The sequence below is a fragment of the Onychomys torridus genome, chromosome 3, assembly GCF_903995425.1.
Source record: "Onychomys torridus chromosome 3, mOncTor1.1, whole genome shotgun sequence".
Taxonomy (NCBI): Eukaryota; Metazoa; Chordata; class Mammalia; order Rodentia; family Cricetidae; genus Onychomys; species Onychomys torridus.
In genome coordinates this window covers 28813402-28839280 of record NC_050445.1, presented here as the reverse complement: position 1 = coordinate 28839280, position 25879 = coordinate 28813402, and the positions used below count along the sequence as shown (strand labels likewise).

Below are 25879 nucleotides of genomic sequence, written 5' to 3'. Positions count from 1 at the left end.
ATAGATTATCACACAGTACACACAGTAACACAAGAGCACCTAAAAGTTGAACAGCGTATTTCCTTCAAAGACATTAGTTCTGGAAATACTGAGTTCACAGGCACTAAATTAGTTTAAATGACCAAAAAGAAAAAGAAAAAGAATTGCTTGTGAAAATTACAGAGACTGAGAGGAAATCCGGGGTAAAATTAATCAAATTCACTACTAAGCCTTATTCCTTGAATCCAACGACTCTTGGACCTTCATTGTAGATGTGACAGGTAATGTATCAAGTGACACTGAAAGACTTACCTTACCAGAGTGTCACCATGGTAATACTGATGTAATGTGTCATCAGTAAAACCAACACAGGGGTTGAAAGATTCCATATAACTTTAGTGTTGGCAGGTTTCAGTGAAAGTTAAGTCCTCCTCTATTGGCCAGTTGCTGGGCCCTCTTTTGCTCTGTCAGAGTTTGCTCAGGTGATGCTCTCTATTCTGGCATCTCTGTACACATCTCAGTGATGTGAGAAAATAGAACCAACATTGCCCAGCTGGGATATTTTTCTAGTTAGTCAAAATTAACTGCTACCCTGAACTTCCAATATTCTTGTATTATAGACACTGATTAATTTCAGAGTGAAGCAGGCAATGGGTGAGATGACTGATGTGTGATTCAATCTCACTGAGTTTGTTTTTAGATCATTTCTTCTGTCCAACCTGGAGCTCAGGAGAGCTCTGAGCCCCATAGTATCTAGTTCCCTATCCTGCTGCACTTCTCTGTGGAACTTGAAATCTTGTGTTGCTTATTGGAGACAGTGTGCTCCCAGGCTTTTCACAACCACTGTGCTCAGAAGTGAATAACAGAATATCAGGACGTTGATTTTGAGCAGCTGATGGATATACCCTCCAACATATTAGTGAATTAGCTCTTTCATATCTCCACTGAGGTTGCTTTCCCTGTTGACAGAGAAAGCAAGATCATTAGAGGATACATCTACCAGTAGAATTCCACCCCCTACCAGTTGTTTCTGAACTCTGGATAACACTCCCATGGAGGCACCCTCATAACCAGGGTCTGTGTGTATCTGCAGCTCACTGATGCTAATGGGAAGTGCTGAATCCCTACCTGTAGTTCCTACAGCCTGAAACATCATGACATGACATCAGATTGAGATAGGAGTGAAGTCATAAGGTGAAAGTAGAAAGCTTTGTAAAAGAGAAGTTGTAGACAATAGCTGATGCATCTTAATTTTGGATGAATATTGGCACATACTAGGAAGGATCTCATGCCATAAGCAAACACATAAAATATCAAATACAGTTAGTCATAAAGGAAAGAGTGTTCTATTTTGTTATCATGGAGATCAACAATGAACCAAGTGAAAACTATTCGAAGCAACTACTACCTAGGTACTTTAGTAGGAAAATAAACTCAGAGATTTCAGGAACACAACTGAATATTGGTTTCTTCTTAGTTTTCTTCTCTAGTTGATTTCAGTCTATATAAGAGCTGAGAGCCACCATCTCAATTATGAATGTGGGTAAGAAAGATGAGAAGAGCTTATTATAATGTGGAGTTCACAGCCTTGTGTCCCAGATCATGATTACATAGTTTTGGAGTTGGGAGGAAAAAAGTGAACCTCTCATAAGGCCCCAAGTTATACTGATGAAGACCCAGACATGATATTTTGGGTACCACTGTAGTGGGTAGCCATCCCAGCATTGGCCTGGAAGTTCCAAGCCCCACTGAGGCTTCAGTAATGGTCCCGCCCACAAGGCAGAGCAGAGGAAGGAAGCGGAAGACCCAGGAATGAGAGGAGGTCTCTCTTGGTTCTGGGATCCTGGACGCTGCAGGTAGACCAAGCAGAGTTCTCGAGAGAACACCGCCAGACTGCACCATACCTTTGCCAGACCCTACAACCTATCCCTTCATTTGTAAGTTACCCCACAAAATAAACCACCCTTTTAACTACATGGAGTGGCCTGAATAATTTCACCAATATCTGGTGCCCAACATGGGGCCCGAACCCATGACCCTGAGATTAAGAGTCTCATGCTCTACCAACTGAGCTAGCCATGCTGTCCTTTCTGGACAAGCAGGACACAAGGAAAGTGACCACTATACTTTGCCAAGACAGGGTAATATGGTCTTTCAGAATTCCTGCTTCTGAAAGTGGTCTGTCAGATACTCTAGGCCTGTAGCCAATTTGAATGCACCAACGATGCTGAGAAACATTAGGTGACTGTCCAGGCTGCAGGCTGTCTCTGTCTACTCTTGCAAAACTCCCAAAAGTTGCTTGCGTCCTTCTCCCATTTCTCAGCTATTATTATGTTACTTCTCAGGTCTTTGATGAGGTTGAAGACTAGAAGTTATAGTTACAACTTAGTATATATACATATATAATATCTTAGATAGAATATATTAAGTATTAGACTCAGGTTCTTTAGGATAGGACAGCTTTTGGAATGATCTTTGTAACATGCCACCAACCCACGCTCTAGACTTCCCTGGATTTTACTATGTGTTTTTGTTTGCACTTATTGTAATTCCAACTTATCTAGGTCATTATCCCTCATTACTCATGGACAATATTTGATAACCATCTCTTTGTATATAGTCTTGTATTAGGTTAGAACCTTCTTATTTAGACAAAAGGGGGAGATGTAGTGGGTAGCCGTCCCAGCATTGGCCTGGAAGTTCCAACCCCCATTGAGGCTTCAGTAATGGTCCCGCCCACAAGGTGGGGTGGAGGAAGGAAGCAGAAGACCCAGGATTGAGAGGAGGTCTCTCTTGGTTCTGGGACCCTGGATGCTGGAGGTTGACCTAGCAGAGTTCTTGAGAGAACACCGCTGGACTGCACCATACCTTTGCCAGACCCTACAACGTATCCCTTCATTTGTAAGTTACCCCACAAAATAAACCTCCCTTTTAACTATGTGGAGTGGCCTTAATAATTTTACCAATATACCACTGCTTTAGATACAACAGAAAATTAGTCCTTCCAAAGTGAAGATATGAGTTACATTCCTGTGTGAGGTCAGCAAAGACATAGATGATGACGAAAGCTTCAAATAGCTCCTGTGTCCAAAGCCCTGGATACATGATGCGCTTTGGTTATAGTGAAATGAAGAGCAGTCTACACTTGTAGTCCTTCTCAAACTCTGCCCTTGTAGACTATCTTCTCTGTTAAGAAAGGCATGAGGTGCCAAACAAAATCACATTCAACAGTTCCTCTCCGTCTCCTCTGATAGTGCAGCAGGATCTTCCACAATCTTCAGAGCTATGAATGAGCAAGGAGTTTGAGAAAACTGTGCTGTCTTAAGCCATAGAGAGAAAGCCTCTATCATGCCTTCCCTTCCTAACAGCAGCATTCACACGAGACTGGGAGAGCAGTATATCAGTGTCTGTGAGGGCAACAAGCACTTTGTTACTATTTCTATGAATATTAGCTACCTCAGCTTCATTAAGAAGATACAGAAAAATGGTGTCATAGTGATCATACTCTCTTCCCCTATGCCCCTTAATGCCTGGTGGACACCAGATTCTCTGACAACTTTTTGTGCTTCATCTCTGGCTGGGGAAACACCCTGAGCTTTGGTGGTGAGTAGGGTCCTTCATCTGCTTTCCATTTCTGTATATACATTACAGAATCTGGAATGTCTCTGGCAGTTAAGCTTTGGGCACTATCCTCCAGATAAAATTCAGGCACCCATATTAACAGTCACTTGCAGTGGGTCCCACATATGTCTATATACTCAGTAAGCTGATCTAGAGAATGTAAAAGGGGTAGATGCAGAATGTGCTATTATGAACTCCAGAATGGAGTCAAACAGTGCCTACTCTAGGATCTAATAACCACAGGTCCTTGCTAGGACCTAATATTAATTCTTGGGGAATCACAACAGTAAGCTGCACACAGTGTTTAATTTTGGGTTGGTACAACCTAGTCTGGTCTTAATCAGATTTATTCTATCGGATTATTTCCTCATGTTAAACAAACCCAGACATGCTGTGGTACCTGGATGCCCCCTGCTGTCTCAAACTGACTATGAAGCCTCTAACTTGGGAAGATCACCAATAACATGTTCTGTGCTGACTTCCTCCAGGGAAGCAAGGATTACTTCTAGGTGGTGGCTCCCTTTGCATGTAAAGACGCCTCTTTCCCTAGGAGTAGAATTCATTTCCAAATGGCATAGGGCAGGAAAGTTGAAAAAGTGAGATTAAAGAAAAGTGAAGAAGTCTTCTCTAGTCCACCATACCACCTCCTTAGTAAAAGTACAGAGTTGGTCACCATCACAAAGACATAGAGCCACAGAACAACTAGAATAGGTAATTAAGTGACCCTATTTCAAAGGGCCTCTTCTTTGCACATTCTTCCTCCTTCCCATGGTCTACAATGGAGAGCTCCAGGGATTCATCACTTACATAATGACAATCCTGGAGAAGGAGTATACACCAAGTTGTGCAGCTCCATGGACTGGATTCAGGCCACCATTGCTGCCAACTAAAAAGCCCTGTCCTTCTAGTCACTATGCCAGTAAAGTGTATTTGACATACTGCCTTATATGTGTCTACTCTCTCTAACTTCTTGTCATTGGGAAATATACTCACATTGGAGATCATTTCTTTCTCCCCTTGAAAGTTCTGGAGAACTCCATGCAATGCATTTGGATATAGTGAATAAGTGGTAAGCCAGTTCAGGCACCTTCTCCTTATTGCTAGTAGTCTAAGCTTGGTTCATTCCTTGTGGATCCTGGAAATTCCCTAGCACCTGGTTTCTCCCTATCCCTATCATGGTATCTCTTTAATCTCTTTCATTGCTCTCCCACTCTATCCTTATTACATCTTGACCATCCTGCTCCCTTATGTTCTCATCCCCCATCCCCTACCCTCCATTTCCCAACCCTCATCCACAGTTTACTCTATTTCCCTTTCCCAGGGTGATCCATTTAACCCTCTTTGGGTCCTTCTTGTTAGCTAGCTTCTCTAGAGCTATAGGTTGTAGTCTGGTTATCCTTTGCTTTACATCTAGTATTAACTTATGAGTGAGTACATACCATGTTTGTCCTTCTGAGTCTGGGTTACCTCACTCAGGATGATATTTTCTAGTTCCATTCATTTGCCTGCAAATACCATATCATTGTTTTTCACTGCTGAGTAGTACTCCATTGTGTATATGTACCACATTTTCTTTATCCATTCTTCAGTTGAGGAGCATCTAGGTTGTTTCCACATTCTGGCTATTATGAATAGTGCTGCTATGAATATAGTTGAGCATGTGCCCTTGTGGTATTATTGAGCATTTTTTGGATATATGTCCAAGAGTGGTATAACTGAGTCTTGAGAAAGACTGATTCCCAGTTTTCTGAGAAACCACCATACTGATTTCCAAAGTGGCTTCACAAGTTTGTAATCCCACCAACAGTGGAGAAGTGTTCCCCTCGCTTCACATCCACTCCAACATAAGCTGCCTTCAGTATTTCAGATCTTAGCCATTGTGACAGGTGTAAGATGGTATCTCAGAGTCATTTTGGTTTGCATTTCCCTGATGACTAAGGATGTTGAACAATTCCTTAAATGTCTTTGAGCCATTTGAGATTCTTCTGTTGAGAATTCTCTATTTAGTTCTATAGCCTATTTTTTAATTGGACTGTTAGGCATTTTTATGTCCAGTTTCTTGTATACTTTATATATTTTGGAGATCAGCCCTCTGTCAGATGCCAGGTTGGTGAAGATCTTTTCCCGTTCTTTAGTCTGTCATTTTGTCCAAAGAGAAAAACAGCATTTTCTTCTGAAAATACATCACAGAAAATTTATATTACATAGCATTCTTGACAGCCCTTTATTTTTATAGGTGATTTATTTTATTTGTGTTTTAATTTTACACATCAGCCATGGGTTCCCCTGTCCTCCCTCCTCCCAATCCCAGCCCCTCCCCTCCATTCCCATCTCCTCCAGGGCCAAGACTCCATTGGGGATTCAATTCAACCTGGTGGATTCAGTACAGGCAGGTCCAGTCCCCTCCTTCCAGGCTGAGCAAAGTGTCCCTGTGTAAGCCCAAGGTTCCAAACAGCCAGCTTATCCACTAAGGGATAGGTCTGGGTCCCACTGCCTGGGTGCCTCTCATATAGTTCAAGCTATTCATTTGTCTCACTTATCCAGAGGGCCTGATCCAGTTGGGGACTCCACAGCTTTTGGTTCATAATTCATGGGTTTCCATTAGTTTGGCTATTTGTCCCTGTGCTTTATATCTGTCCAAGTCCTTCTGGCTTTCAAAGTCTCCATTGAGAAATCAGGTATTATTCTGATGGGTTTGCCTTTATAAGTCACTTGGTCTTTTTCCTTTGCTGCCCTTAATATTCTTTCTTTATTCTGTACATTTAGTTGTTTAATTATTATGTGGTGAGGGGACTTTATTGGAGGGTCTAGTCTGTTTGGTGTTCTATAGGCTTCTTGTATCTTCATAGGCATTTCCTTCTTTAAGTTGGGAAAGTTTTCTTCTATGATCTTGTTAAATATATTTTCTGTGCCTTTGAGTTGGTATTCTTCTCCTTCCTCTATCCCTATTATTTGTAGGTTTGGTCTTTTCATGGTGTCCCAAATTTCTTGGACATTTTGGGTCATGACTTTGTTAGCTTTAGTGTTTTCTTTGACTGATTAATCTATTTCTTCTACTGTGTCTTCAACACCAGAGATCCTCTCTTCCATCTCTTGCATTCTGTTGGTTATACTTGCCTCTGAAGTTCCTGTTTGTTTACTCAGATTTTCTATTTCCAGCATTCCTTCTGCTAGTGTCTTCTTCATTTTTTCTATTTCCCTCTTCAGGTCTTGGACTGTTTCCCTCATCTGTTTCATTGCTTTTTCATGATTTTCTTTCAGGGACTTATTGTTTTCTTCTGCTTTATTTGTCCTTTTCTCTAGTTTTTTATAGCGTTCTTCCCATTTTTTTATTTCTCTGTTCCTCCACTTTATTTTTGATTTCTTCTATATAAGGCTCTAGCCTCTTCATGATGTTACTTATAAGGTTGTTTTCTTCTGCTTCTTCCATTCTGTGACGTTCAGGTCTAGCTGTTGGAGGAGGTCTAGGTACTGGTGATGCTGTATTGCTCTTTATTTTGTTGTATGTACTTCTGCCTTGACGTCTGCCCATCTCCTTGTGGATTCATTCTTGGTCTTATCAGTGCTCTTTGTCCAGACAGAGCTGACAGATTTAGGGAGCCTCTCTCAAGTCCAGATGGAAGCTCTGGGCTGAGCTCTGGACCAGATGAGAGTGCTGGCCATATGGGAGCTGGGGGCTGGACTCTGAGTCTCAGGAAGTCCCTGGGGTCTCCTTATCTTGTCCAGATGGGAGCTCCTCTTGTCCAAATGGGAGTTCCAGGGCAGATGGTAGGTGGGGGCTCTGGTCCAGATGGGAGTTCTGGAGCAGGATGGAAGCTGGGGGCTGGTTTCTAAGTCTCTGGAAGTGGCTGGGGCCTCTCTGGTCCAGATGGGAGTTCCCGCGTGGATGGGAGCTGGGGGCTGGTCTCTGAGTCTCAGGAAATGGCTGGGGTCTCTCGGGGCAGATGGGTATGGGGGCAGGGTGTGGAGACTGCAGGGTCTGCCTGCAGTCTTGGATAAGGGGAGCCTTCCTGCAGGGGCCACCAATGGCTAGAAACTGGGGCCAAGTTGGGCAGGTCTTCCCCAGAATGACTGGTGCCCTGGGGTGGGACCTAGAGGGGGTGGGGGGGGTGGGGGGGGCTCTGACTATAACCCCAGGCACTCACCTCTGGTCCAGCAATTTCATTTTAATAAAAAATATACAAGGAAATTTAAAAAACATTCTTTACTGTAGATTTTGAAGAATCTAACATATGCATTCACTACCATGGTTGGCAAAAACATTGCTTTCTTTGACTAACCTGGGAGACTTTTTGTACCAAAAGAAAACATACTTAAGGATTTTTCATAATCCCACAGGGAAGATAAGGACTCCTTCTGTCTTTATGCTTCATAATCTGAAGACATTTGCTTCCATCCATAATAATACAACATCTCAGTATGTTCCATCCTGAGAGCTGTATAGACATTTTCACACTTAGTTCACTCTTTCTTATGAAATGGTTATTAATTCAATTTACTTGTAGAAAGCAAAGGTACACAGGGTATTGTCTCATAGAACACTTCCACATAACTGATGATAAATCTAGTGATTGTTCCCCCAGGTGCCTTTGTGCTTACTGTGTACACAGCTTTCCAGACTCTCCTACATTACCCACTAAAAGATGATGACATTGGATAACAAAATTTTATCCTAAGAAACTATAAAGCATGGCTATGAACTTCAAATCTGTGGGGAAAAACTTGCTCATTGTCACTAGGTGTAATCTTGAACAAGTCCTGTAAATTCTCTTTATACTATTTTCTATCTAAATGAGAATAATAGCAATGTTTACTCTAGGGACAGGATCCCATGCGAACCCAAGGCTGGCCTCTAACTTGCAGTGTGGTCCTTCTGCTCAGTCTTCTGAATACTGGAATTACACGTATGAGCCACAACGTCTGGCTCTAATAATAAGATTTTTGAAAGAGGATTTCTTATAAAACTGATGTGCTGTTTGACTAGTTGGGGGTTTGTTTCCTGGGGAAAGCCCTTTTCTTGCTCTCAGCATTCCTTAGTTGGCTATAGTTCTTTATATAGTATTGAAGCCTCATGGTCTTTCTTCATCAACTTTAACATGTCTATCTTTGTTGGCCTTGTTCATGTCATGGTTAGGTATTCATGATAGGTAGCATGAGACTTTATGGTACTCAAATGGAAGGGGAATCTTTCTTTTTAAATTTGGAAAGAAGATTCAAAAGGCATTTCAGGCATATATGGAATTTTCAGAGTTAATAAAGGCATTTTTAAAAACTAAGGCAGAAGAATCCATATTTAATACACTTTATTGTATCTGATAGAGACAAACAACAATATAGCAAGTACCTACATGTTTCTTACTGACATTTTCCTACTGTCCTTTCCTTTACCTGACTTGGATTTTGCCTTCACTTGTAATGACTCTTGATTAGAATTATCTTACTTTCTTTTTCATATTTTCCTCATGTAGATGTACATTTATTATAAAATATTCAGATTACTAATGTGAGAAAAAGAAACACTCAATAGCAACATGGCTAGATCATATGTGTTGCTTTAGTATGTGTCTGCTAATGATAAATACAAATATAAACACCACTGCATGTCAAAAATATTATATTTTATAAGAATAGTTCATGTGTTGATGACCATCTTTCATGTTATCAGTTTTAACAGTTTGAAACTAATACCAAAGTTTCTATCTGGATGACAGGTTTATTAACTTTTTAGAAAGTTCAGGTGTGTCTTGTGGAGAGAAAGAGCAAGAGGGAATTTGGTTTTGCTACAGACTCAGGAGGGAATAATAGAAGTCACACTCATTAGACCTTGTCACACATCATTTACTGAAATACTCTTATTAAGAAAGCATGTTACCAAACACTATGCCTGTATTTTATACCCTATTAACATTTTACTCTGTTTTAATAACACAGCATCACATTCTCTAGGATAAACGTATATTGTTATCATTGCCTATTGTCTACTTTGTATCTCTATCCCTCACATGCCTACAGAAGCATACAGTGTACCAATGCACAAACAAATGCCATGAGAGCAAGGTCTTGCTTCTTTTCTGTAACACTGTTACTTAGAGCTTAAAAATTCCTAGAATTTTCAGCTAAGTAAGTTTATATTTATTTAATAAAGAAAAATGGTCTTAAGGAAAAGAGATGTTGAACTTCTGCAATGATATGGCAGATGAGAAGCCACTTGTAGTCCAGTAAAGGTAGAAAAGACTCTGGGACAAGGAAATCACTAGTGCAGAAAAACAATGGGAGAACACTGGAAATCACAGTAGAGATGACTAGATAGCTGAAAAGCATGGAGATATAGAAAGGCTATGAAATGGAGCAATCAACATGAATCTCCAGTCAAGGATCACATATGAGGAAGAGAAACAGAACTTCATTCAGAAAGTAAGTCAAGCACTATGAAAGAGAGAGACACAAGTGTACACAAAGAGCATGCACATGATTATCAAAACCCTTACACACAGGTGAAAATTGTTGGTGTGACAGTGATCCCTTCTCTGTAACAGGTCAACATGAAAAATAAATATATTTGCCATTCCTCATAACGTGGAGGGCTCCAAGAAGATAGCATCTAAAGATGGGAGCCTATTGATTGAGACATGCTGCTCTGCAGTCATAAAAAACAGAAATGACCACAAGTAAATAAACCTGAGACAGAGGGCTGCAAGAGGCAGTTGTGGACCATGGGACACACAAATGTGGACACACTGAATTGAAGTAGCCAGGCAATTTGGCTATGAAGGGTACCATGCCTTATGGTCCCACCATTTGTAGTAAGGACTAATACCATTACTTTTGGATAAGTAGAGACTGACCAACCCATACCATAAGCCACAAATCAGCTAAACCTACAAAGATGTGTCTTTGATATGGTTTTCTACCATGGAGTGTGAGAAATCTGAAGCTCATGTCAAAAAGAGCCCTGAATTCCTACATCTCTTTTTTCCTGTAGCACTGAGATATGGTGAGTTACCTCAGGCTCCTTCTGCCATAACTTCCCTATAATAATGGATTGTATCATCAAATGATGACCTAAAATGAATGTTTTATTGGTTAAATTCAATTTTCAGGGTATTTTATCACAGCAATAAAAGAAATAACTAATTAAGTACTGTTGTTATATTGGTTTCTTTCCTCTGAAGTGTCTTGTGGACTGAGCCTTTAAGAGAAGACTACTCACAAGGAAGACACAAATAAAGCTGGAAGAAATAATCATCCCAACCAATGTGCACCTGTGATGGAAAAGCAAGGTAGTCTAGAATCCCTTCAAAGATAATAACTCCTTAAATACTGAATCCAATAATAGTGAATAAGTTAAAATCTCAAAAGTACAAAAATCAATTCTATTTCAAAAAAAGAAAATAAACTATTTCAGAAAGGTAAAAACAAGGACATAAATACCACATCGCTGAGAATTTTAGTTAAAATATAACTTATAAATAAAGAATTCAAAAGTATGATGGAAAGCATTCCAGGTAGACTAGACTGAACAGAAAAAGAATACCAGGGATGAAAGACAAGGCTGAGGAAATACTCCATTCAGCCAAACACTGAAAAGCAGGTAAGATCATGTATTTCAAGAACTCTGGAATTATGATCATGAGCCCAATCCTGAAAAATCAATAATCTAGAGGAAAAAGAGAAAATAAAATCTCATCACAGAAGACAAGTCTGATAAAATTACAGCAGAAAATTTCTGAAATCCAGGGAAAGACTTGGACATTCAAGAATCCTGAATAGGCATAACCAGAAAAGAATGACACCTAATAGTTGAGATGTAAAGACTACACAATCAGGAAATAATATTAAAACTGACAATAAAAAAAGCAAACTCACAAACGTGAACCCATCAGAATCACATCAGATTTCTGAGTTGAACTCCATATGAGGAAGGGGGTACAGAATGGTGTATTTCAAGCCCTGAAAGTAGTACACTGCCTAGTATATACTAGAAATCTATTCAAATCTACATGGAATAAAATCCTCTTAATAAGAATATCTGTAAAACCAAAGAGTAAAAACAAGCAGGACTCAGATAGTTATCCCATGTATAGCTCATATAATCAACATAGATATGCAAAAAGAACCAAGACTCTTCAGTGGTGAAAGGGGAAAAGTTGGAGGGTGGGAGAGAAGCCAAAGAGGGTAATGAGGACCAATATGAACAAAGTAGACAAAAAAATACATGCATTAAAATTTTATAATAAAACACACTGCATTATAAACTTTTAATAAGCCAAAAGATAAGGTAAGTTAAAAGGAAGATTTAATGATAGTTTACTAAAGCACCTAATTTCCATGATCTTTTGTAGGGGATAAAAAGTCAGCAAGAATATAGCTGCCTTCTGAAGGTGAGACATGATAGAAAGGTACCACAGAGAGTAAATCTGTCCTCAAATTCTCAGCAATGTCTTCAAAATGTAGTGTCGTTTATTCAGCTGTTCTACTCTATTAGTAATGTTTTTCATTGTATTTTTGTTTGATTTGTTATTTTTTCCTTCTAATATTGATTTTTATGTCATAACCTCTGTCTCTTTGCTGAGTTTCTTGAACAAGTCTCCAATTATCATTACTTCATTCAGTGCTCTAGGTTAATCCTCTTTAAGGCCACTGATAGTTTTTTAAACTAGACTTCTAAATTTGTTGCCCAATATTCCATTTCATTAGCATATTTGCATGCTATCGTGTGAAAAAGAGTGATGGATTTCTGACATATTCATATTGACTTGCCTATTCATATTTCTTTTCATATAGTGAGATTTCTGCAGCAATTGATATGGATAGCTCTTCTGGTGGTTTACTGGTGTCTTCTGAGTGAACAGCTTTCTCTTGATAGTTCAATCCCCAGCACTGCTTGGAGAGGAGAAAACTAACCATGAAAATAAAATAAAATCAAAATCAACCAGGTACAAAATTATAATCAACCAACTGAACTACTCTGGATCTGTCCCCACACTCTATACCTGTTCCCCGGTGTCTGCCATCCTGTGATCTACCAGTGCTGGGAGATTATTGTGAAGATGCCATGGCATTCCAGAAGCCAAGAAATGCTATAATTCAAAATCCTGTATATGTCTCTAAAAACAAAGAAAATTAATATGCTTGGCCACACTCATAGATGAAAACCTACAAGCCATTAATGCCTGGTGAGAAAAAGATGATCAGTCTTCACAAGGGACAACCCCAATCAGTCAAATCTAAATACAATATACATTTGAGGACCACCAATTGAACTCATCAGGTTTTGTTTATAAATTCATATGTGTTGTGAAAATAATAACTGAAAATTAAGAGGTCATAAAACGAAAACAAGTGGGGAGAGAGCATGAGGGAATTTGAGGAGGAAGAGGAGAAATTATGTTAATATAGTACTTACATATGAAATTCTCAAAATAAGGGTTAAAAAATTAAATAAATAGTTACAAAATGAGAGTAAATACCTATGGGGCATTTGTATGTTGTCATTCAAGGTTGAAATTATAGGTTTTGCTTTCCAGAGAAACTGATCAGTAGCATTTGCTTAGAGGTGTACTGTTACAGGATTTCAGAAATCTAATCCTTCTGGGTGAAGGTACTTCCTAGAGAATACTGAATACACTGTTAACATTTCTATTACTTCCGCCGTGGAATGCCTCATGGAAGCTTCTATGTAACACTAGTAACTTTGAGATTCCTTCTTTAAGGAAAACAGTAATCAACATTTTACTAGTTTATGCAAGATAACTTTCATTACATTGCTTTCTTGATTTTTATTTTTATTTTATTTATTTATTTATTTATTTATTTATTTATTTATTTATTTATTTTTGGTTTTTTCGAGACAGGGATTCTCTGTAGCTTTGGAGGCTGTCCTGGAACTCACTTTGTAGACCAGGCTGGCCTCGAACTCACAGAGATGCACCTGCCTCTGCCTCCCGAGTGCTGGGATTACAGGTGTGCGCCACTTTTTTTTTTTTGAGCTGAGGATCATACCCAGGGCCTTATACTTGCTAGGCAAGCACTCTACCACTGAGCTAAATCCCCAACCTGCTTTCTTGATTTTTAACTCGTTCCTTTCTTGAGGAAGTGTGTGTCCTTCCCTCTGAGTTAGTTAGTGGTCATTTTAGAAGTTCATCAACTCAAAATATTGTGATCCTCATCTTAAAGTCTGATTTCATCACTGTAGCTAAGAATTGCCAATAGTAGGGATGGAGAGATGGCTCAGAGATTAAGAGCACTGGCTACTCTTCCAGAGGTCCTGAGTTCAATTCCCAGTAACCATGTGGTAGTTCACAAACCTTCTCTAATGGATCTAGTGCCCTCTTCTGGTGTTCAAGCATATATGTAGTCAGGAAACTATACAAATAATAAATAAAATAAATAAATACATCTGTAAAAATTTAAAAAAAAAAGAATTGTCAATAGTTGGAAGTGAGTCTGAAAATTGAAAACCTTTCTATGTAAATGTCAGGGAACATTCAGAGAGAAAACCTTCTAGACTTTAGAAAGTATCTTTTCTTTCCTACTAAGCACAGTAATGGGATAGAAATAATCATTACTGGGAGATGCCAAGCAAGCATCACGATGATTTTACATAAATGAATCTTGCTTTCTCTAAGTCATGCCTAGTCACATTTGTGGACCAAAGAAAAGAGCCCTGGAATGTGAAGAGATAAAATGACACAGAAGCCATTTATCCAGGTAGGATGAATGGACCAGAGAACATAGGGAAGAAGTCCTAAGATCAAAGAGAGCAGACAGGATTTTAAGAAGTCTGTTTCTGTAAAAATGACTTTTCTGAAGCTTGAAATTATTTTTTTTTGCGATGAGAGATGAGAAAAGAACGTCTCCTGGTCCATGTTTCTCATACTTTGAAGTCCTGTAAGAGTCCTCTTGTCCTAGCTCTCCCGTCATTGTCTAGCACATTGACAGTTACAAACAAAGTGTTTACTTTCCCCTCAGAATCCTCAATAATGTGTGGATTTTTCTTGTTATTTATACTTCAGAATGTTTGATAAGCTACTCTGGTATTTAAAGCATCAATGAGTTTTTAAATACCTCAAGTATCTGATGGTTGAAACTGTCTCTTCATGCTTCTTAGGAGACATTGCAATTGATTTTGTATATTTTATGCTGTAACCTGAATTTTAAATGCCTTCCTTTTATGGCTATGGCCCGATATAAAAATTCCAATTATCTAGGAGTCTTCCTTTAAAAAAATGCTAATGCTTTTTCAAGGTTCTATAGCTGAAATGTTGAACTTTTCTTCTTCCCAATTTAATTTTATAAATTTTTGTTTTAGCAAAAGCTTCTTCCTATCAGCCAGTCAGTGGCAGTGCATGCCTTTAAGCCCAGCACTGAGGAGTCAGTGGCAGGGAGATCTCTATGAATTTAAAGTCAGCCTGGTCTACAAAGTGAGTTCCAGACCAGCTGGGACTGTTACACAGTGAAACCCTGTCTTGAAAAACAAACAACAATAACAAAAGTTCCTTCTAATAAATGGATAATACTTTTAAAATTAATGCATGCATTATGGTTGGGTAGTAATTTTAGTGCTATGCATGTCAGAATAATGTATAGTAAATTAAAATATGTATGGTCTATAGGATCATTTTCAATAAATCATTCACGTTTTTGTTCATCCATAATAGAAAGATAGTTATATTCAAATAATATGCCATTAAAAATCACAAAATAAATTTAGGAAACATAATGTACTATTATCAGGGATAGAAATGATCAAAATACATTATATGCATGTATGAAATTCTAAAAGAATAAAAACATATTTAAAATGTAATTCAAAGGAATAAAGGCAAGAAAAGGAGGAAATGAGAATAAAAGAGCAAGAGATATAAATGCAAACATAATCTAGCTGGGATTTCCCGCTCCCCTAAGCTCTCTTTCCCTCGACCCTTGCCCTTCATTACCCCACCTCACATTCAGTTTGCTCATGAAGATCTCATCAATTTCTCTGTCATTGTGAGATTCCTGTGTCTTTCTTAGGGTCCTGTTTTCTAGTAGCCTCCCTGGAGTTGTGAGTAGCAGTCTAGTCATCCTTTGTTTTACATCTAATATCCTCCTATGAGTGAGTACATACCATGTTTGTCTTTCTGAGTCTGGTTACATCACTCAGGATGATTTTTTCTAGACCCATCCATTTGCCTGCAAACCTCATGATGTCACTGTTTTTCTCTGCTGAGTAGTACTCCATTGTGTATATGTACCACATATTCTTTATCCATTCTTCAGTAGAAGGGCATCTAGGTTGTTTCAAGGTTCTGGCTATTACAAACAGTGCTGCTATGAACATAGCTGAGCAGATGCCCTTGTGGTATGATTGAGCATTCCTTGGGTATATGCTCAAGAGTGATATAGCTGGGTCTTTGGGGAGATTGATTCCCAATTTTCTAAGAAAGTACCATATTGATTTCCAAAGTGGCTGTACAAGCTTGCATTCCCACCAACAGTAGAGGAGAGTTCACCTTGGTCCACATCCTCTCCAGCATAAGCTGTCTTCAGTGTTTTTGATCTTAGTCATTCTGACAGGTGTAAAGTGGTATCTCAGAGTTGTTTTGAATGCATTTCCTTGATGATTAGAGATGTTGAGCAATTCCTTAGATGTCTTTCAGCCATTTGAGATTCCACTCTTGAGAATTCTCTGTCTAGCTGTATAGCCCATTTCTTAATTGGACTGTTGGGCATTTTGATATCTAATTTCTTGAGTTCTTTATATATTCTGGATATCAGCCCTCTGTCAGAACAGAGAAGGAGAACAAGGAAAAAGAGACCATGGTAAATGAAGACCCCCATGGGAATAAGAAGAAGCAAAGTGCTAGAGAGGTCCACAGAAATCCACAAAGATACCTCGACAATAGACTACTGGCAATAGTCGAGAGAAAGCCTGAACTGATCTACTCTGGTGACAGGATGGCCAAACATCCTCACTGTAGTGCTGGAAATCTCATTCAATGACTGATGGAAGTGGATGCAGAGATCCACGGCCAGGCCCCAGGTGGAGCTCCAGGAATCCAATCAATCGGTGAGAAAGAGGAGGGATTGTATGAGCAAGAATTGTTGAGACCAAGATTGGAAAAAGCACAGGGACAATTAGCCAAACTAGTGGAAACACATGAACTATGAACCAATAGCTGAGGAGCCCCCAACTAAATCAGGACCTCTGGATAAGTGAGATAGTTGATTAGCTTGAAATATTTGGAAGGCACCCAGGCAGTGGGACCGGGACCTGTCCTTAGTGCATGAGCTGGCTGTTTGGAACCTGGGGCCTATGCAGGGACACTTTGTTCAGCCTGGGAGGAGCAGACTGGACCTGCCTGGATTGAATCTATGAGGATGAGCTGAATCCCCAGGAGAGTCCTTGCCCTGGAGTAGATGGGAATGGGTGGTGGGTTGGGGGGTGAGGTGGGCAGGGGGGAGGGGAAGAAGGGAGTACAGGGGAATCCGTGGCTGATCTGTAATGTTAAGTCAAATTATTAAATAAATAAATTAATTAATGGAAACATAAAAATTAAAAAATCCGAAGTATAAAACACTTTAAAATAAAATAAACACCAAATTTGAGAATTACAAGAAAAATTTAAAGAAAAAGAAGTAGAGAAAAAAGAAAGTTAAGATATAAAGCAGACCTTCACTGAGTCCTCTAGTGGGTGTAACTTATTGGAGGGAGATGTTGCAAGTCCTGCCTGGAGTCTAGTGCACTTCATCTCTGTTGTCACCATCTTGGTGACATCCCACTCACCTTGTGGCATGATGGCTGTCAGGTCAAATGGATGCTTCCAGTGGTAGATCTGCCTTCACTTTAGAAGCTTCTTTATTTTGAATGCCTGGATCCTGCTCTGGTGAGTTTTGCACCTTGTGAGCTGGAAGTGTTCTCACTTTCTTCAGAGGCTCTCTGGTTTTTGTTTCAAAGACACAAACATCCAAGCTGAGCAGTGCATCTTGAGTGTATTCAGGAATACAAAAGATAAGCATTCACATCTGCACTGGAGGGGCAGAATAGGGGGATCTGGGTGCCCTTCTGGCTATTTTCAATGTTTTCAGATGCTTCCCAGCAGCAAATCATGTTATAGAGTCAAGAAGACTGAGGAATTGGGGGTCTTTGAGGCTTGGACTCACAACTCTCAGTCTTGCCTGACAGAAAACTATACACAGCAGAGATGCAGCAACAGAGACAGGGGACTACCTGTGTTCTAGAGTTCTAGGTGAACCAAATAATTTTTAGGCCAAAGACTTTCTCTTTGTTACATTTCAAGGCCTCACACTGAATCACTTTCCAAGGCCCCAGTTTCCTCCTGCATAAGGTGCTCACCATGGAAGGACACCAGACCCTGACCTTCTCTGACTCCCAAGGCAATCTTCTATGCCAAATGTTCAGCAAAGCATCACCAGGCTAGCTGATGATACTTTTCTTTGTTTTCAAAACCTTAAAATCACTCACTCTCAGTCAGTAGGCCTCTCTTCAAGATAGAGTCTGGCTGTACGTTCTCAGAGATGGGACACTGATACTTTCACAGAGGCTCTTCTTTATTACCCTGACTCTTCTTATGTATGTGTGCCATGGGGAAAAATTCTAATACACTGTCATTTCTGAAACATCAATATATCCTTAATATTTTAAATCCACTACCACTAGAGAATTCTCCATTTACTTTACTGCAGTGAATGAAACGTAAGAACGAATATAATGCGCAAATGACATTTTCCTGGGCATGAAGCTTTCATGTGACTTAACTCAAATGACTGGTGAGAGGTAGTGCAGAAAGCAGATGATCTAGTCCAATAAGCTGATAACCCACAGCTAACTTAGGACCCTAAGCCTCTGTCTAAAACTTCAGAATTTGAGTGTGTGTGTGTGTGTGTGTGTGTGTGTGTGTGTGTGTGTGTGTGTGTGTGTGTGTTTGATAACATAAAGCACTCTTTACTATCCAAAGTTAGTGAATGTAGGACAACGTATTCAGGAAAAAAAACTTCTTTAGATAAAGCAAAATTCTATTGCAGAGGAGAAAAATGATGGAGGAAAGGAGCTGAGATCTGAAAGGAAGAGAGCCTGTGGAGGTACACAAGCATCTATAGAGTAGTATATGGACCTGGGGCTCAAGAAGGAGCTAAGGAATTTGGAGAAGACCTGAAAATGAAAACAATGATGTATAAGCTAAAAACATCTGCCTTTCACACTAAGGAGACAACAGAAAGACTCCTCTCTGAAACAGTGTATCAAGTGAATGTTGATCTTCAAGTTTGAGCTACAGAAATGCTTAAGTCCTCAGATGGTTCCTTTTACACAGAGTGTCAAGGACCAATCCAAAACTCTATTTAGCCAAATTAATTTCTTATATGTTGATAATTTCTTTACTGTGGACCACGTGTCAGGGTACAAGGAAATGGGCAGACACTAAAGTAAACGTCTCACTTCTACAGGAGTAGTCCTGCAAAGGATCCCCAGCTAGCAGCATGCTAATTACATTGTGGAAAATTCCAGACCACACATAGTGAAATCCTTCAATACTCTGATCTAGCTGTGAACACAGAGTTGTGCGGAGATGTATTTGGTAGGCAAGCAATGAGATTACATTGCAAGGTAAGAGTCTGAGACAAAATATAGAGTGGAGTGCAAATTCTGTATTCATAATATGCCAAGAGACAAGTGCTTGCAAGAGGTAAGTGGATGGGATGTGTAATTTGTTCCATGATGAACTTTTATTTGACAGTCACCTGCAGCAAATCTCACACTCTGAAAAATTACATGTTTTCTAGAAACTTTGGGGAAGTATGCCAGTTTTAGATTAATTTCTTGGGTAAAAAAAATGAATCATTTGAATCCATCCTTTCCGAATCCCTTATACTAAAACATTTGTGAAAAGTGAACATATAGAATTTCCAAAATATGTGGGACATTGTTTAGTAGGACAGATCTTCCACTTAGACTTGAGTTCAAAAGCCTTGAAATGGGCTGTAGGATGCAAAAATGAGAGCATTTAGTAGAGGGACTTTGTTGTAAAGCTGGTCTAACAATACTAGGATTGGAGCCACAGCATAGCCTATGAAAACAATGTTGGCCTTTCTGGTCGTACATTCTACATTTTCCAATCTCCAGTCATCTTTCCATCACCAACACAACTGCCACAATTAAAGCCAAGTTTTTCCACCTTTATTTAGCAACTCTAGAACACTCAATATGTTTCAGAAAACTGACATAATCTCAGCTCCAACTTACATCTCCCTATGCCTAAGGTTGGAATGGAGAAAATGAAAGATAAGCAATTGATAGCAAAGCTTCTATAACTGACTATATAGTTATACTCAGATTGACCCATCATCAGTGAATAAACTCAGCTAGCCAGGTTTTACCTCAATAAATTGAAAGCTGCATCTAGCATGGTACTTTTGCTTCATACAAAATAGAAAATGATAGAATCTCTCCATATCTATACACAGCTGATTCTCTGTTCAGAGCCCAGACTCTGTCCAAACATTTTCTAAATCCAAAACACCCTATACTCTTATGTCTTGAGGCATCTTCCTGGAATATGGGGTATTTATAATTAGCACAGTTTTCTGGGGCCTTGATGACTCTTAAAAATGACACAAAGTGTTAACAAAAGGCAATGGGGAAAGACCACAGTATTGGTGTGAGTATTCCATCCCTGTAATGAATCAAGGAAGAACCTACATTATTTTCATCAATCATTTTCAAGATACCTGCAACCCAAGAGCCTTGTTAGAGAAGAGACAAATGAAAGCTCAAACTTGTGTGGAACTCCTCACCTCCTGTTTTTTCATTTTTGCTGTTTTAATAGAGGACCTCAGAGGCCTTTAACTTCATCTTCTTATTCAGTAGATTCCTCAGGTTCACAAGTAAAAGGCTAAGACAATAGGGGCTTCCAAACATCCCCACTAGCTACCAGAACCAGGCCATCGTCAAAGTTTCTTCAATTAACATCCACAAAGTCAGAGGATTTCTGAGGATCCTAGATGCTATTATTTCTTCCTAGTTCATCCCCTAACATTAGGAATCCCACTGTGTGGACAGGGACTTGACTTCCTCTGATTGATCTATGCCAGTGACATCTTAACAATCATTGGTTCTCACTCTCTGGCCTGAGAAAACAAGTTTCCTTGTCACCTGTAAGTCTCCTAGTGACAAGGGTGCCAAACAGCGAAGCTGATGCAAGACTCTGGGAAAGAGAAACGTGCAGTTATGTTTGTGCAGGAGGACATTGACCCCTCCTCCACTCGACACCTTCCTCTCCTAGGGAGCTATAAATTCAGGCTCTCTTCCCATGCTCACTACCTTCTGCCACCATGAGAGCTCTCCTGATCCTGGCCCTTGTGGGAGCTGCTGGTGAGTTCCATGACTTTCTCCAAGCTCTTTCCATCCCATTAACTAGAACATATGAACTGTACTAATGCCGTATCTCTATCTACTGAAAGTCTCACCAGCCTCACAAATCTTCTCCCCATTTTCCTGGGCTCTGCTTCTTTGTCTTTCTCACCTCCCTTTTAATTGGCACTCAGCAACAGTCTTCTTTGTAATTGGTACCAAAAGCAGGGAATGTTGAAAGGTAGGCCTGGCAGAGGTTCCATGAAAAGAGCAAGCATGGCCACTCCTTGGCTCAACAACTCTGTGATAATTCCTCCATAGACATTATTAAAGAAAAGTGTACATGAAGACATGAAAAACTTATTTTTGCCCAAGATTTGACAATATGTGTCCTGTGTCTTGTCTGTTTATGGAGTTTTAAAGTCCCCAAATGAACTTAATCTTACCAGTCATGCATTGAAAGTTAACAAGTGCTGTTACGTCGGCCAGTTGCTGACCCCTCCCTTTGCTATGTCTGAGTTGGCTGGGAATTGCTTTCTATTCTGGACTCAGTCTACAGAGTTGATTTCTGTGTGAAGCTGGCCTAGGTCAAATCATCCTGACACTCCCAAAAGGGTGGCACAAACAAGAAATAGATGTAAAAAAAAAAAAAAAAAAGCAGGCCGTGGGCAAACCTAGCTTCTAATGGGATCCCAATAAGTGTGTGCTTAGGTAGTTCTTGTTGGTCCAACCTTGATGATCAGAAGAGATCTGAGCCCTGTAGGAACTACCTATCTGTCCTGCAGAACCTAATACTGGGAAGCCCTACAATTCATGTTGCCTATTATGCACAGAGTGATCCCAGTTTTCCTACACTCATTCTGCTCACTAAGAAATCCTAAAAGTTTAAGCGACCATTGAGCAATGACTTCACATCTAGCACTTTGATAAATTGGTTTATTCTCATTTCCTATCTCCATTCAAGTTGCTTTTCCTGTTGACGATGATGACAAGATCGTTGGAGGATACACTTGCCGGGAGAGTTCTGTGCCCTACCAGGTGTCTCTGAACTCTGGGTACCATTTTTGTGGAGGTTCCCTCATCAATGACCAATGGGTGGTGTCTGCAGCTCACTGCTACAAGAGGTAAGTGAGAGGGCCCTGAATGTAGAACACATAGACTGGGACATGATTAGAACATAGCACTTGGGCAAGTGGTGAGGTTGTAAGGTGACTAGGGAAAGCCTTTAAGAAAAGAACTGGTGGAAGCAGCTCAATATCATGAGCAAGACTGAAACTAGATGCAGAAGAGAAATCCTCTCACTTCCCCCAAACAAATCCATAATATAGCAAGGATTATGGGCCATTAAACCCTAAAGAATTGATCTTGTTATCATAGACACCAGTGAGTATGTCTGACAAGAACTTGATATAAGGAACACTAGTTAAAAATAATAATAAACACCAGGTTTTCAGAAATACAGCTAACTATTGGTCAAATCAATGCAGTCTCTACTGTGTGTTCTCAGTCCTCAGCAAGTGTCACAATGATAAGGTTTCTTGAGACACTAAATCCAGGGCTAGATTCTGGCTCAGTATTTCTGGAGTTAGAAGCAAGAATGTAAATTTCTCTCAGCGTCCTATGTCACACTGGTGTGGGTCCTGGCACAACTCTTTGGTCTCCACAGGATTAGGTTCTACATAGTAATAGTTTTTAGCAAAGCAAGAAATATTTGTCATAGTTCTTACTGTATTAAACAAACACTCAGAAGGTGAAATGTACATCAAATGTCGACTTGGGTCCTCATTCTTGGATGTATCAGAGTCTGTGGTATGGCAGTACAAAAACCAGTCCAATCTGCACTCCTTTATTTTATGCCCTATATACCAACAACCTCTGTAGATTAAAGGGCCAGGGTGCCTAACCAGAAATTGTCTATCACAGAAGAGCTTCTCCTTTGAGTTACCCCTGAACATGAAGTTTTAGAACCTGTGGTGTGTTTTGGGTAATGTGTTGAAAATCTCAACCATGTCTTTTCTTTCCAACAGCCGCATCCAAGTGAGACTGGGAGAGCACAACATCAATGTCCTTGAGGGCAATGAGCAGTTTGTCAATGCTGCCAAAAGCATCAGGCACCCTAAGTTCAATTCGTGGACCCTGGACAATGACATCATGCTGATCAAGCTATCTTCTCCTGTGACCCTCAATGCCAGAGTGGCCACTGTAGCTCTGCCCACCTCCTGTGCACCTGCTGGCACTCAGTGCCTCATCTCTGGCTGGGGCAACACCCTCAGTGCAGGTGGTAAGTATGGCATTTACCTACTCCATCCCTTCCTCCCCATGTTTTCCAAAACCAGACATGTCTCTGGATTTGAACTTCTTTGCTTTCACCTTCCAAATATGTTTGAAGTACCAACTATGATAAGAGTGTACCTGGTTGCAAAGGGCTACAAAATACCAAGAAGTTCACTTCTTGTAACCTAAAGAGGACAAATATACACTGTGTTATTATACTGAAAACAGGATCAACAATGGCCATTTTACAGTTTTAGGAAAATTTTTAATTCTTTGTTGGAATTTATACTCTTAGTGATTTCTCTGGCAGTGATTCCTCCAGCCATGGTGTTCAGGGATAAATTATTGATCGCCATGGTGTTCTAATACATATTTCTTCTTTGATCACTACCCATTCACAAAGTGAATAACCCAGACCTGCTCCAGTGCCTGGATGCCCCACTGCTTTCTCAGGCTGCCTGTGAAGCTTCCTACCCTGGGCAAATCACCAACAACATGGTCTGTGCTGGCTTCCTTGAGGGAGGCAAGGATTCTTGCCAGGTGAGTGGCCTACTTTGCATATGAAACCCATGTTCCCTGGGAGTTGGATTTGAATATTCAGTATTGTGAGACTAGAGATTCATGCAGTGAGATTAGGAAAAGTGATCTCTAATCTGGATGTTTCATCTCATTAGTAATATTAGAGGATGTGTTTCAATGAAAAACAAATGCAGTCAGAAGGTGACTAGAATGGGTCTTAAGGTAAGAGTAGATGTGACCTTTTTTCTCCATGCTGCTTCTTTAAACACTGTATTTCTCCATTGCAGGGTGACTCTGGTGGACCTGTGGTCTGCAATGGACAACTTCAGGGCATTGTCTCCTGGGGCTATGGCTGTGCCCAGAAGAACCTCCCTGGTGTTTACACCAAGGTCTGCAACTATGTGAGCTGGATTAAGGACACAATTGCTGCCAACTAGAAATCCCCAATCCCTCCTCAGTCCCTGTGTCAATAAAGTGCATTTGCCATCATTATCTGTTCTTCTGTCTGTCATCTCTAGTCCCTTAGCTCTTTGAGATAAGGCAGACATTCTCCACTGAAAGTCCTCCTGGACTCATGAAACAATCATCAGCAACATTTGAAACAACAATAATTCCAGTGGAACCATAATATGGAGTTTATTTCATTTTACTTTTTCAAGAAAGGTCATGTCTAAATAGCGGAGCTAAAGAGTTTTCTTCCTTAGTACATTAGTGGACTTGAAGTTGTAAAGTATTCGTACATTGTATAGTAGACAAGACTACTGATTTCTTTGACTATGGCAGAAACTCTTTGTACCCAATGTAAATCTTAGGAATGATTAACCACCTTGGCTTCTGAGTTCCCTCCCTCATATTCATTTTGCGAACTTTGAAGCAAAGTCTTGCTCTGTAATCCTAGCAGGCCTTAAACTTGTGATTATCTTGCTTCAGGCTGCTGAATGCTTAGGCCATAGGTTGCACCAACAGAGCAGGCTCTCTACCTAAAAATGTTCATGCCAATGCAGTTCTACTCCATCCTAAGAGTGGGTGTCCTAGTTAGATAATGTCTCCCTTGACATCCCCAATTCTCACTTATGTTTTTACAGAAGAAATAAGTGATTCTGAATCTAAACCATTCACATCTCTGAGCAATCTGCCTTCTGTATACCTCTCACATTAATACTAATGTGCCTGTACTGTCTTGAGAATTTCCATAGACATGTTCACATTTTCTTCATGTTCCCTTTTGTAGTAGTATATTCCAGTGCCACAGTTAGAATACAATAATTCAAAGAAGATCGTTTGTACACCCTATCCCATACCTGGAAGGTGGTAGAACTGGTTATTTTCAGAATTGCTTAGCTATTTGCATGCCCACTAATGGCCTCTTTTCTCGTGGGTGGTCTCAGATGCTGGAAGAGCCTATCCTACTTCATCTTTGACATCTTTCATGCCCGCCTTCACCAACAAACACCCATGCCTACTTCCATGCACTTCCTGAAAGTATTCCCCAGTCACAGCCTTCCATGAAGTCTGTCTACTTAAAGAGAGCTCTTGCTCATTCTTTCTGATTTAACACTTTCCTGATTTCCCACAATGTTCAAAACACCACTGAAGCTTTTCCTCAGGGAATATATGGCTCTACTTTGTCTTTCTCTGGGTTTCCTTTCTGTGGCTGCAATAAAACTCTGACCAACAGTAATTTAGTGACTTAAACTTCAAGGTACAGTCTATCTATCATTGAGAAATGTCAGGGAAAGAACTCAAGCAAGAGTTTATAAGTATAAACCATGAACAAATGCTGTTTACTGTCCTGATTTCAGGCTTAATTCTCCATTTAAAATATTTTAGTTCTTTAAGAATTATATACATTGTATTTTGATTATATTGATACTCTCAAATCCTCCCAGATCTCCCCATCTTCGCTACCTATCCAGCATGTGTCCTTTTCTTTTTCTTTTCAGACACATCAAATCCTATTTGTGCCACCCCTGTGTTCTTGGATGTGTGGTTTCCACTGAAGCATGGCTTACACTCTCAGAAAACAAAAAATGACTCCACCTTTCCCAACAGCCATACATTGTCAATATTTCTTCAGCTATTGGTGGATGTCCATGCCTACCTACCAGCTCCCTGCTGGGATTTGGTCAGCCTTAA

At 39.9% G+C, this 25879-nt stretch overlaps 1 protein-coding gene and 1 gene segment (V, D, J or C); both read left to right on the top strand.

Annotated features, from left to right (window-relative positions):
* LOC118579709 overlaps positions 1-25879 on the top strand; it is a 506004-nt gene that overhangs the window by 460738 nt on the left and 19387 nt on the right.
* Positions 20920-24228, top strand: LOC118579713 (anionic trypsin-2). Of its 2 annotated transcripts, none has more exons than XM_036181280.1 (5): positions 20920-20971; positions 21915-22074; positions 22978-23231; positions 23628-23764; positions 24031-24228. In XM_036181280.1, the coding sequence occupies exons 1-5, from the start codon at positions 20932-20934 to the stop codon at positions 24178-24180; spliced, it is 741 nt and encodes a 246-aa protein (XP_036037173.1). In that variant the 5' UTR covers positions 20920-20931; the 3' UTR covers positions 24181-24228. The 2 variants fall into 2 exon arrangements, with proteins under 2 accessions (XP_036037173.1, XP_036037175.1); XM_036181282.1 differs by having other exon boundaries at positions 22978-23240; positions 24031-24180.

Coding starts and splice junctions, on each gene's coding strand:
- LOC118579713 (XM_036181282.1), top strand. CDS start 20,932: ATGAGAGCTCTCCTGATCCTGGCCCTTGTGGGAGCTGCTG. Junction 23,241..23,627: donor CAGTGCAGGTGGTAAGTATG/GCATTTACCTAC, acceptor CCATTCACAAAG/TGAATAACCCAGACCTGCTC. Junction 23,765..24,030: donor GAGGCAAGGATTCTTGCCAG/GTGAGTGGCCTA, acceptor TCTCCATTGCAG/GGTGACTCTGGTGGACCTGT.